At 43.0% G+C, this 13422-nt stretch overlaps 1 protein-coding gene across 1 annotated transcript; it reads right to left on the bottom strand.

Moving 5' to 3' along the window:
- Positions 1-36: 36 nt before the first annotated feature.
- g6fl (g6f-like) lies at positions 37-13001 on the bottom strand. The gene is made up of 11 exons (XM_084357873.1): positions 12923-13001; positions 11422-11748; positions 10797-11063; positions 10458-10493; positions 9771-10106; positions 6961-7215; positions 1741-1863; positions 1453-1526; positions 1195-1221; positions 766-812; positions 37-444 (listed from the first exon to the last, which is right to left on the bottom strand). The coding sequence occupies exons 1-11, from the start codon at positions 12993-12995 to the stop codon at positions 423-425; spliced, it is 1587 nt and encodes a 528-aa protein (XP_084213999.1). The 5' UTR covers positions 12996-13001; the 3' UTR covers positions 37-422.
- Between the last annotated feature and the right edge of the window lie 421 nt (positions 13002-13422).

Here is a 13422-nt window from a genome sequence, read left to right as displayed (position 1 = left end):
AGGCGAAAGCGCTCACAAATAATGCAGGAGACAAGAAACAGTCAACACTGTTTATTCAGAATGACTGTGAATACAGACATCCACAGTGGTAACAGATAAAACAAGATGTCAAGAAAAGAAAAAGCAAATATAGGTAACATATAAACTTTCACACATTTGGCACATGTCATTTGAAAACCGTTTCTCTATGTGCAGCTCAAAAACATTACAAGCAAATCAGTAACAAAGTACTGATAAAGAGCAATAGCTAAGAATGCACAAATCATTCAGACAATTGAGTTGCATTTCCCTGAAGCACTGAAGTTTCTCCTCACATCCCAGCTCTGAGACACAGTTGTTACTTCTGTTTATAAAGGCCCTCTGCTGCAGCTGGGAACTGAGCGGATATGACAGCTGGATGAGGATGAGATGTGGGTAGGTGATCAGCTCTGACACCGTTCGCATCTGAAAACAGAGCACAAAGACAAACTCGCACAAAAATCTCCCGTCCCCCAGTCTCTTTTATTCTCCCTTAAACACAAACACAGACAGCCCACGCAACAACAACACACGGGCGAAGGAGCGCTGCCTGTCAGTGCATGGCGTGATATTATGTCACTGTGTCACAGTGATGTTCAGGCCAGCATGATTGGTGAGTGTGAGAAGAATGTGAGGGGCAGATGAGTGACAGTACACACACACACACACAAACACACACAAACACACTCACAAAAAGCAGTTCAACAGAAAAAAGCACACACAGGTGATGCAAGGGTTTTTGCTTACCGCTCCAGTTCCTTGTAGACATCATCCTCTCCTCTTGGCTTCAAATCCTGGCAGAAAGAAGAAAATGGGGAAGGGAGGCAGGGGAAGAGTGGGACAGAGAAGAGGATGATAAAGAGCCAGATCCATGCTACAGAGGCCAGATTTATGCCCTTCTGCAGCCTGTGTAATGAGATTGATTTGTTAATACCACTAATGTAAGGGTGACAGCTGATAGGCAATGGGTTTATCTGAGAGAGGGCTGACAGACCGGAGGAGAGGACTGTGAGTGTGAGGGAAGACATATTTGCTGACAGCTTAGGGAGGGAGCAATGCAGAGAGGGAGAGTCTGTATGCATTGGTGTATCACAACTCCTCACACACACACACACACACACACACACATGTGCACCACGCCTCGGTGTGTGCGCAGGGGACGACACAATAACTCACCATGTAGACTGAGCCCTCGGGAGGAGCCTGTTGGGAAGGGAGGAGAGCAGAGAAAACAGGTTTAATGAACAACAAGTGACAGAGTGGGGGGGATAGTGGAAATCCGGGGGAAAACAGAAAAGAGTGTACAACAGAGACGAATAAGAGAAGGGAGGGGAGGGTGAGCAAGAGTGATAAATACCAGAGGCGATGATGAGGGCAAAGAAAATGAGGGGAACTCATCAGAGGATAGTTATTGGAAACGTCTGAATTCATCACCTGTCTGATATCCTCAGGATTTTCATAGATGTTCTCTGCTTCACCCGAGTGGACAGACAGAGACTGCTCAATACCTAAGTACAGAGAGAGAGAGAGAGAGAGAGAGAGAGAGTTGCACACCCACATATATACACTCAAATGCACAGGGAGCGAGGAGGAGGTGGGGGCAGATTCATTACAACAACCCCAGAGGATGTCACGGCCCACATCACTCAGTGGCAGCCGACAGGGGTCGAAGATGGACGGAACAGGAAAAGCTGTCAAAAGAGAAAACGCCGGAAGACTCACTGCGATCAGAAATGTGTTTCCGTCTCCATAGCAACACACAGACAGCCGCGGCAACCAGGGGCACCAGGAGTAATAAAGCAGAGAGGGAAGGGAGGTGGGGCGAGGGGGGCACAATGAGACTCTCTGCAAAAGAGAAAAAAGTGAGAGAGGGGAAAAAGCATGAGTGTTTCCAAGAACAGTGCTAATGTAAAACTTGTAGATCCATGAGTGTGAGCGGCTGACTGACGTAGAGAGAAGCTATTCCTGTTCTCCACCCTCAAGTCAAGAGGGGGCAACCTTTTCTATTACTTGAACACTCCAAGCTAGAGATTTTGCAGTTAGGATTTCCTCAACATCTTACATGCATTTGCATCATGCTGCTGTCAGTCACAGACAATGGGTGCAGTCAGTGGAGGAGGAGGGGAAATTGAGGCTCTGTCAGACAGAGTGAATAGTCTGTACGACACCTCAGTAGACATCGATCTGACAGACCCCCAGTATGGATGCTGTCAATTTTAAAACATTTTCAAGAGGAAGAAAAGCACTGGTATCAAAGAGACCAAAAGCTGTCTGATCATTGCACAAAGCCTCACCAAGTGCAACTCCCATACAGATTAGTTTCATCTAACTTCTTGCGAATCCCATCTATTCGCCATCTGATTATCTAAATATATATGTAGCATGCAGTCAAGAGAGGCTTGTACGTGCACACTCCCATGATATCTGATCCTGGCAACACACTGCCTCTGGGCAGGCTGACAAACAATGTATACATCACATCTTTCAGCCAAACCATGTCAATGCAGCATTGGAGAAATAGGTGGATAGAAAGCGTAGGCATGATTTGAACAAGGATTACATAAGCCAACCATTTGCTCATTGTGGCACCAGTCAAATTTTGTGGGAAGATCTCACGCGTGCTATCAAACTTGTCAGGTCTGTTTGCATAATGAGGATGACATCAGCCTCGCAGAACACAGCCACAGGGCGACGAGAGAAGCAGGAAGGAGGTACTCGTTTCCACAGAGACTGCTGTAATTTAGTGCACCTGAACAAGTGTTCTCTCGCTGCCAGATCGCTGTTCATGGAGCACAGAGCAATCAGCTCCGTCAGACATCTTTGGAGTACAAAAGCGAAGTAAACAAAGACGTGCTACTGAGAACAGAGTTTTAATGGAATCAGCACAATTCATACGGTGTCTTTCTGTGGCTTTGGAGGTGATCTGACAGACAGAAACCTGGCAAAAGTAAAGCCAACTCAGGCATCTCATTAACTTTTCATACATTTTGTTTGTGAAAGGATTGGCCCCTGGACTTCACCTTAGCCCTGGTGTCACAGCTTTTAGCCAGCTTCAAAATAATCAATCAATATTTGCTGTGCGAGGTGTAATTGATTGGTGAGTATGTGTGGAGGTTGCTAATGGAATATTGTGGTGTATTCTGACCCCAAGACTGACCCGCACTGTTCTCCATGCCAGCTTTAGCCCATGATTTATGGTAATTGAGTGCAGTGAAGTGAGGCAAAACTGCTTTTCTCACTTCCATGTCTAGTCTTTCTCTCTTTCTCCCTTTCTGTCTTTTCTCTCCCCCTTTCTCCCATCTTCTTCTATCTCACCTCTTCCTTCCCTCTATTGGCACTTCCTCTCTAGCTCGCCTTTTTCATCTCAAATGAGGTAGGAGGTGAATCATATCAGCGCCATTGTAGAGGACGGTGGCTGATGGGAAGGAGACCAAAGAACTGCTCGAATGCTTTGCAAATGATGGGCCAACTCGGGGTAGCAAATGATTGAAGAACATCCCTGACATTTGAAGTATTTTATGTGCTGCGGAACACAATGATTGCTTCAATTTTGGATTTTCTGAACTGTGCCACCAGTGAAAGGAATTCTATTATGCGGGGTTTTTGTACTTGTACCACTGGCACTTTACTTTAGATTTGGCTTACAACACACAAGATATCACCAAGTTGCTATATAAACATATATATAGATTTATATATATATATATATACACACATATATAACTTTTTGTATTGGTAATTTGGTTATTTCCAGTGAAAGAAAAAGTTATTTCAGTTCATTCTTAAACTTACTCTGTGCAAAATCTCACAGTCTCCAGGAGCTTTCATGCCATCCACAACAACTATTTATAAAGCTTCAGGGTTTTTTTTTTTATAAACTGTCACTGCTTATTGTCACACTATTCATTATTAACCAAGAACGTTTGAGCACTTGCACCATTGCAGAGTTTGTGCAACCTGTCACTTGTCAACAGTGTAAATGTAGGTCAACGAACACTCACATTATTTGAATTTCTCACTCTGCTCAGACTAAATTCTTCATGACACACTAGACTGACACCTGCCACTCAACATACACTCAGCGGCCACTTTATTAGATACAAATCTGTAAAATCTAATGCAATCCAACACGTCACTTTTGATTGATACTGTCAGGAAGGTCTAATTCAACTATATGGATGATTTAGTTTGCAGTGGTGTTAAACCTAACTGCACTGAATTGAGAGGTTTTTCTAATGTTTTTTCCACCTCAGTCACAAACTTGAAGGGGGGAGAACATACTTGCCAATCTCCCATTTTTTTACTCTTATTCCCCCTTTAGTCGTGATAACCTGTTTTCTGCTTTACTGGCATCCTCCTCAGTTAGAGAGAGACGGACAGAGAAATGGACAGGAAAATTCTCATTTCAATCACAGGGGGGTTACACTGCGTCAATCCCCATCAACAGGCCGACAAACACAGGGCATTTGCGTGCACAGACTCTAAGGTGCAGGGGCAAAAATTGAATGAATGAATGAAAAGATTTGCAAACGTTTACACTAGAGGGCTTACTATTCTGCGTTGTTTACTAAGAAACTAAGTAAAATTTTAATTATTTGACATAAAAATGCTGTTGCATTTTAATCATTATTTTGTTATTTTCAGTCTTTTAATGTCACCAGACTGAAGGTCTCAGAAGTTTTTCAAACTCCCTCTTTTTTTGAAGTCTCAAAGTTGGCAGATATGGGGAAGAATATCAAGAACACATTTCAATATAATACAATGTAGTGCAACACCACCACTAACTGTGAGCTCAATATTAACATATAGATAACACCTCTTGGAAACTTTTACTAAAAAATGGCCTTTTTAAGTTTCATCAGTGTTGTAAAAAAGCCAAAAGTTATACTTAAGGAAGAGTTATAGTAGTTGAGTAAAAGTCTTAAAGTAATATGATATTAAATTAACTTATCAAAAGTACATTTCTGGCAATAAATGTGCTTTAACTGGTAGTAGACAAGTTTTTGCTTTAATGTATCACCATGAAGTAAATGTGGTTTGCACAATGTAATGGCTAAAGAATAATGACGCCATCAGCATTTAGATTGGTTTCTTATAAACCTGGCTTTTACTATGCAATTTTGTCTGCCACCCAGCTCGAAATGTCCTGAGAAAATGAAGGCTGACTGGCAGGCTGGCACAATTTCTATCTGCTTTCACGTCCCCATTATAGACTAAATGAATAAATAAACCCATGTTTTGTCCAGCGTTGTTGGCAGATGCGTCACTGAAAAAAACTGAGAAGATCCAGGTGTCTTTGCAACCACGTAGAAATGCTAGGGGGGCTGAAGTTGTCTCTTTCAACTTTTAGCCCCCTAAAAATCTGATTGCTGATGAAATAAATTGATTTAAAGAAGAACTATAATGCTTTTTTGTTTTTCCCTTTCCTCTAGCATTTTCTATCAATTCTTGTGCATATAAAAAATATTGAAAGTTAAAAAGGTCAAAGTCCGCACCAAAAGAAGCTCCTTTCTCCCACAGAAAACACTGCTTCTGAAACGCCTCGTCCGCAGTCCCGCCTTTAATTCTGTGATTTTGTGACAGCACACTATGTCACTGTGTCGTACATTTGCATAATTTATGCCTTGCTAGTTTGGCACTTAAGAATTCACTTAGCACAGCTGCTGTGTTGTTGTTAGTGGTGCTGGCTCAGGCGTGTTTCAGCTGACCAATCAGAACAGACTGGGTATTCAGGAGGAGGGGGGTCCTTAAAGAGACAGGAGCTAAAACAGAGTGTTTCAGACAGAGGGGGAATGCAGTGCTGCAGTACTGGACAGTATAAGAAAACAGATTTGTTTTTTGAGCACTAAAGTATGTAAAGCTATTCTAGCGCTAACCCAAAATGAACCTGAAAATGAGCATAATATGCCTCTTTAAAAAAGATTACTGTGGCTCTGATGCAGCATGCAGTCTGCAAAGTAACTTGTAACTGAAGTTATCAAATGAATGTAGTGGAGTAAAAAGTACTATATTTGCCTACAAAATCTAATAGAGTAGAGGCATAAAGTAGCAAAAAATGGAAAGTACAAGTATCTCAAAATTGTACTTAAATACAGTACTTTATTAAATGTGTATAAGTGTACCTAATAATGTTGCCAGGGAGTGTATAGATTTTTTTTCTAATCCGACTTCTCCAATCAGGCAAAATCTTGCCTTCCCTATTCCCCATCCTGTCTTTATCACCCTCTCTTTCTTTCCTCCATGTCCATTACTCTTACGGCCATACCATCAGCGTGCATCATGATGAGCTCTGGGCCGCTCAGCCCCAGTGATGTATCGGGGTACGTGGAGTGAACTCATCTCTGCTAAGGGATCCATTCAACTGTCACATCCTCCTGCGCTCCCCCACAGCCACCAATACAATAAGCCTGAATAATTTAGTTTTGGTGGGGAGAGATGTCCTAAGGTCCTGTCTTCTTATATTCGCATATCAGCAGGGTGAGTGTGATGAGAAAAGCGATAGCCACTATGTTTTATATTTTATAGGAGAAGAGAAAGCTAAGCAGAGTATTAGAGCGCTGGTGGATTTTTATGAAACATGGGCATATAAATGGACTCAGTTATCCTGCTGCATATTATCTGCAAATCACAACTTCTTGTTACACAGAAGTCTTAACCTTTGACCTCTTTAACTACATTAAAAACCACAACATATGGTATCTGTCAGGAGCTTTCCCCGCTGTAAACCAGGGGCTGTCTGGCAGATGAATTGACCTGAGCTTGGCTTGAATGCACAGCAGAACGCTTCACGGAGCACATACTTGAGAATCATCCACATTCATGGTTCGTTATCTTCACTGAGTTGACAGGAAGTCTGCCAGGACTCCTGTGCTTGTAATATACTGTTGATGAAGAAAATCAGAAAACAGACCAGTGTTTGTGATACCATGCCATCCCTCCCACCTTCATGGGGCAGTGTTACAGCTTGCGTTGCCCAGACGGTCTGCCCATTTTTCAGTTGCAGAGTGCAGGTGTAGTTCCCGGCTGTGTCAGAGGTGATTGGCAAGGGCAGAAGGGTGCTGACGCTGCCAGGGCCGTTGGTTATCATGCGCAGCTGGTGACTCTTATTCTGGTATCTCCACTTGGCACTTTGGACCTGGGACCGCTCCGAGTACAGGCACAGCAGCTCCAGCTTTGAGGGGTAGTAGCTGGTTTTAACTGTAGATGTGATGCAGAGGGGAGGGGAGGGGAGCGTGGGAGGGAAAATGTTAAAGAAGGAAGAAACAAAAGAAACCGAGGGAAAGATGAGTAAGTGAAAACGACAGGTATGAGGGAGGAGAAAGGAGCGAGACGGGATGAGAAGGTGAGTTAAAGGGTAGTGTGTGAATATAGAAAAGGCCAAGGACGGATAGAGAGTAATGGGGTAAAGGAAAAGTGATATGAAAAACAAAGAACAATCCAGAGAGGGGTCAAAATAATATATATTCATTAAAGTGATTTGCTGCTAATGCATTGGTTGACTGTGACTGATGCTTAGTGTCTCATCAAACTGAAATGAGAATCCATCTGGGTGTAATCAAGCTCCACAGACCTGCACACACGCATCAAAACACACACATTTCAGCCTTGATTAGTGTGATCAGTGTGGGCCACCTCCAGCCTTCGAGGGAGGGCAGCAGGTATAATCATACATAATGATACTTATAATGAGGTGGGGTAAAAATATATGCGTCACATGATTGGTGCGTGGGTGGATGTGCATGTGTGTGCGTGAGCGAGGGATGCAGATGTGTGAAGCGGGATGACAGTGACAGTGACTGATCGGCTGGTCACGTCTGGGCAGCTGTGATGGATGCCAGTGGGACTGTGATTAGTAAAGCCTTCCAAGGCCGCCATGACAGAGCGTCTTATATGTACGTGTGTATGTTGGGTGTCGTGTGTGTGTGAGGGGGTGGGTGAGGTGCAAATGTATTCTGCTTTTTTTCTGCAAAGGTTGAAACCTGCCCAAGGCTCGCTCACAAAAATCAACAGGTGTTCTGCTCATTTTTTTCTATTTAAATATATGAATCGAGCGAATGTTCCTTTTCATGAGCAGTATTGTGAATGTATTCATAATAATGTGACAGTTTACCAAGAGCTGTTGGGAAATCTTCATTGTGTTTGTTTCACAGTGCATGATCTATGAGAACAATGAGTTAAGTTGCCATTGTGTTTAGATTACAGGAGTAATGAAAAGGTCGATACCAGTCTCATGTTTGTACCTTAAGTATGGAGCTGGAGCCAGAAGGCAATTAGCTTAGCTTAGCATAAAGACTGGAAACAGAGGGAAACAGCTAGCCTGGCTCTGTCCAATGTAAACATGTCTAAAGCTCACTAGTTAACACGTTAGGTCTCATTTTTTTTATCCATACATAAACAGAAAAGTGAAATGACACGTTGTGGTTTCAAGAGGATTTGTGTTGCAGCCACTTCCGGGTGATCAACAAGGAACCCAAAAAAAGAAGGAAGGGTCATTGTGTCACCAATCTGTTTGGGGCCAGACTATGGTGACAGTTACTGGAGTCAATAGGAGAAATACAGTAAAACCCAACATATCTACAGTACATCATATGACTTCAGATGAAGAAATGCCTCAAGAAAATGAAAAAACACAATTCAGGGAGGAGGTAAACGACCGTTCTTTTTATAGACATGTTGTTTGTTCTGCAGCTTTGTGTAGGAAAGGCTCCTGTTTGCAGTGTCACTGCAGTCATATCAGTGGAAATCAGTCAGACCTGCCCTGTTTGTTGACAATATTATCAGCCATGTCAATCATTTGGGGGGGAAAATATCTGTGGTCAGCCTACTCTTTGAAGTGTGTCCTTTCATTTTCTGGTGGCATTTCTTCATAGATATGTTGGGCTTTAGTGTGTTTCACCACACATCTAGCATTGATTTCAATACAAACGGCAAACTGGCCCCAACGCAAGATTCAGTGACGTAATGACCCTTCCTTCTCTTTTTAGGTTCCTTGGTGATCAACAGGAGGCTTACAGTCACAGTGAGGTTGCCAGACAACCAGTAGAGATGCTACACAGAATTGCCAGGAGGAGGTTTGTCAAGAAAATAGTTCCCCAAAAAAACTCATGTTGTTGTTTTTACATGTCTAATTGTGTACCAATTGAACAAGCTGTTCATTAGTGAACCTTTAGAGGTGCTTGTAGGCGTGCTTTTGAACTTTGGAGGCAGCCAGGCTAAAGCTGCTTGTGGTCTTTAAGCTGCCAGTATGCTTCTTCAGAAGTGCTAGTTGGGCGACGGAGGATTGTTAGCGTTCTGAAACCAGCAATCTGACACTCACACCCACTTCATGCCATGATTGTCCAGCTGTGCGGAGGTGAGAGAGAAGCCAGGGTTTGAACTCTCTCTAGCGCTCTTTTTTCATCCTTGGCACAACTATTTCTTGAATTTTTCATGAGAACAACTGAGGATTTTCCAGAGGAGACTGGCTTAATGTTATATTACCTGCATATTTAAACAAGATCACGCCTCCGCTCTCTATGACAACAAGCTTTTCTTCTAGTGTCGTCATCTGGAACAATGACGAACACTATTTCTGGCATGGTCGCACACAGCATGTTGCACAAACGTATTCTGTTTGGGCGTAACCCGACCATATTTACAGCACATACATGAGAGTGTCTGGCAGTGTATGTTGTTTTTTATCCCTTATATGCAGGGTTATCATTTCAGTGACACCACTTCCTCCTTCTCCTCTTCCTAACACAGATCTGTACCTTTCATCACGCTGAGAAGGGTCCTCTGGCTGAAGGCATTGTCATTGACAAACACATCACAGACGTAGAGACCGCCCTCCTTCAACCCAGGTACGAGCAGGAAAGAGAAGCTCCCAGCCTCTGCGTTGTAGGGAGGGCCGGCAAGCTGGACTCTCTTGCTCTGCTCGGTCAACGAGGTGGAACCCCTCCACCGGTCGTACTGGTACACCAGCTTCATGTTAGTTTGCCTCCTGAGATCTGGAGGTTGCCAGTACAGTAAGACGTAGTCCCCCTGGACAGCAGGACAGGTTAAGGTGAAGGATGTGTGCGCCTGAGTGGCGGTGGAGATCAAAGGGGCTTTAGGCAATATAGAGAGAAAGACAAGAGAAAGCAGGATGTTAAAATAGATAAACAGAGGAAGATGGAGTAGAGACAGACATGAAGACATAACAGTGCAAGCAGACATATCGACAGGGAATTCAGAATAAACAGAGGCTGAATGAAGAGTGAGGTGAAGACAGAGAGTAAACAGAATAGTAAGTAAGAGAGTAGGGAAATGGAGATAGGGGGGAAAATTCCTCCAACAATAGGGATTACGTTCTTATAGGCTGAGAGTTACTTCTTCAGTCGCTCTTGCATTCTGCTCTGCCTGATTAGCAAGCTGCTGACACAGGACTTTCAGACTGCCTGTGTTACAAAGTCACTCACCATGTGTTATATTGGTGAATGAGGCCACATTGTCAGCTGTGGAGAGAAGGGAAGCAGGGAGGGAGGGGGGGGGCAAATGATGAATAATACATAAATGTAGCAACTATAATATTCACAGGAGGACTGGATGAATTTTTGCGCAGATCTACAGTAGACTTTTGAAACTGGTCTGTTAAAGTAAATACTTTGAAGAACTGTAGCTACAGGATGCTTAAATAAATGATGCTGCTGCTGGAGCTTCTGGCACTGATGCCCACTCAAACCATCAAGACGAGCAACAACAAATGTTTTCTACTCCTCGGTGCTTTTCTGCTCTCCTCTCTCTCAAACCAGTCTCACCATCAACAGTCACGTCCACGTTGAAGGGGAAGAGAGCCTTACTGCTGTGACCCTGCGAGTGAACCACACAAACGTAGGCCCCGCTGTCATTGATCTGTAGCCGTGGAAGTTTGGCCACTGTGCCTGTTTTTGGCTTTTTCTCGCTCTTCATGGAAATATCTCCAGGCGCTGCCCAGGTGATCCTGGTGACAGCGGAGTCAGGATTCACACTGGCAATCAGCCGAAGGGTGCTGAGCTGAGGAATGGGTGCAGCGGGGACAACAATCACTGGAGATGAGGGAGGAACACAGGAAATCAAGGGTCAGAAAATGCCAGTATATTCCATTACAAGTAAAAGTCTGGCATTTTAAAATGTTACCTTTGTACAAGCAGAGAAGCCAAATATAGATAAAATATACTTAAAGTGTCAATAGTAAAAGTATCCACTACCCCCCCATTATAAAATATTAACCTTAACTGTAATTGCAACTTCCCTCTTACAATGTCCCATAAAAATTAAAATATTCATGTTAAGTACAAGTACCACAAAACTATACCTCAGTGCACTACTTGAGTTAATGCACTTAGTCACTTTGTACTTGGTACTAGTGTAAGCACCTCACATATGCCCTGTTGATTTTTCTACCTTTGAGGACTGCTAAGAGGATAATCCTCTCCTTCGGTTTCCTCTCTTGTTGCTTTATCAAGCATGAGTAGAGGCCACCGTCCTCCATTTTGGGGAGCAAGAACAGAGAGAAAACCCCGGTGTCTTGAAAGTTTGGATCAGTCAAACGCATGGATGCCTTCGAGGCACCACCAGAGAACGTGTTCCCTTCACTGGCTGAGAGAACCAGTTTCGATTCATCCGCACCAGATGACTTCACCTTCCAGTTAATGGTTACAGCACCCCTGACTGCTTTATCAGTACAGATCAAGGTGGTAGGCGTGCCCTCTCTTGCCACCAACACCTCATCTGAGGGAGAGATGAAAAAAAGCATTAAAACAGGTTAATTATTCAGGCCATTGAAATTAATCAGTTATTCACTCTGTGTGCATCGAAGGGGTTACCCCAGTTGTTCCTTCTGGACAGAATGGCTGCAAAAGAGATCTCTCTTCTCAGAGCACTTTCAATCTAAGTGTTGGGGGACGAAATCCACATTCCTATTTCTGTGTAAAAATGACTTCTGGACTTTTGCTGAAGATTAAACAAGGCTTCAGCACTCTGTGTCGGTCAGATCTAATGGGCATCTTCCGCAGTTACAGTCTTTTTAGTGTCAAATTCCCTCTTTCTTTTTCCCTGGGTAGTGTTTCTTTGCTGAGCTGCAGCAGATGGATAGTGACAAAAGAGAGAATTTTGCACTAGAAAGACTGGAAGATGACCACTATGTTTGTATCTGATGCAGACTACTAAAGCGTCATATCAACTTCAAATGCATCTATAATGCCATTTTAAAATGGAAGAAATACTTTTTGAGGGTTTTGTCTTACATTAAAATCACTTTCTTTGCAGCCAGTGTGGACAAGAGGAGAATTTACAACAACCAATAACTTCTCAGTGAAGAAATGTGCATGTAAATGTTGTTTAAAGGTGCACTATGTAGTGCTGGGGGAGACATTTTAATCATGTTCATGAATAAACTGAATAAACAAACTGACTTTAAAGGACAACACAATTTTATACTGTTTTACTTTGTTTATATTTGGCGGACCCTGCCACCTTTCTAGCGTATTTCTGAGTTTGAATCATTACCTCATTAATATTTTAAATATCAAAATTCTGAGTTGCAATTTCTTCTCCAAAACTACATAGTGCTCCTTTAAGGACAGACTTGAAAAACCTTTGAACATGTTCTTTAAAGATTGTCTGGGTCGATTTAAAGAAAATAAATTGTACCAGATGTCAGAAGAGAAGAACAAAAAAATCACTAAAAAACACAAGGTGTTCTTCTTCTTAACTTCTCAAACTGACCACCTGGGATACGGAGGAACTGTGCATGACTCATCAATTACCTGCAAGGAAACAGCTTCAATCATGTTTGCACTTAAAAAGCAACATTAGCCGGGAAATGTAGGCTCCCCTGCGAGCACGATCAGTTTCAAGCACAGTAAAAAAAATATATTTCTAAGACTCGCAATGTAATTCATACCTGGGGTGCCAGTGTGAGAGGAAGACACCGCAAAGGAAGAAATGAGAATAAAGGTGAGAAAACCAGACTCCATCACACACTGAAAGCAGAAAAACCAGACTCTTGCTGCACCAGCTGTCGCTCCAACACTGTGACCTTTCTAAGTACGCTCCAGAACATTGAGTATTGTTCACTTTCCTGCAGTATTACTGTTGTCCCTGACTGACATGTTAACAAGTCTGCTGTGCATCCCTCAGCCCAACAGGATGTGGCAACGCTGGGATAATCAACAGGAAAAGACTGCCATCACATGCGTGTGCTCGAGGCTGATAAACTATATAGTACATTACCATAATGTTTTACAACATTTCAGAGCAGAACTTCTGACCCTAACATTCGGTTTGACAAAGGGAATGAGCGTGTACTCGCGCGTATCACGATGTGTGTGTGAAACCGAGAAAATGATAAGAATAGCAGAAAGCGAGGGACTGAGGGAGATGAAAAAGCGAGAAATAAAGAGT

Source organism: Pagrus pagrus (genome assembly GCF_965226575.1).
Source record: "Pagrus pagrus genome assembly, chromosome: 7".
Lineage (NCBI taxonomy): Eukaryota > Metazoa > Chordata > Actinopteri > Spariformes > Sparidae > Pagrus > Pagrus pagrus.
This window is presented reverse-complemented; position numbering and strand designations above follow the sequence as displayed.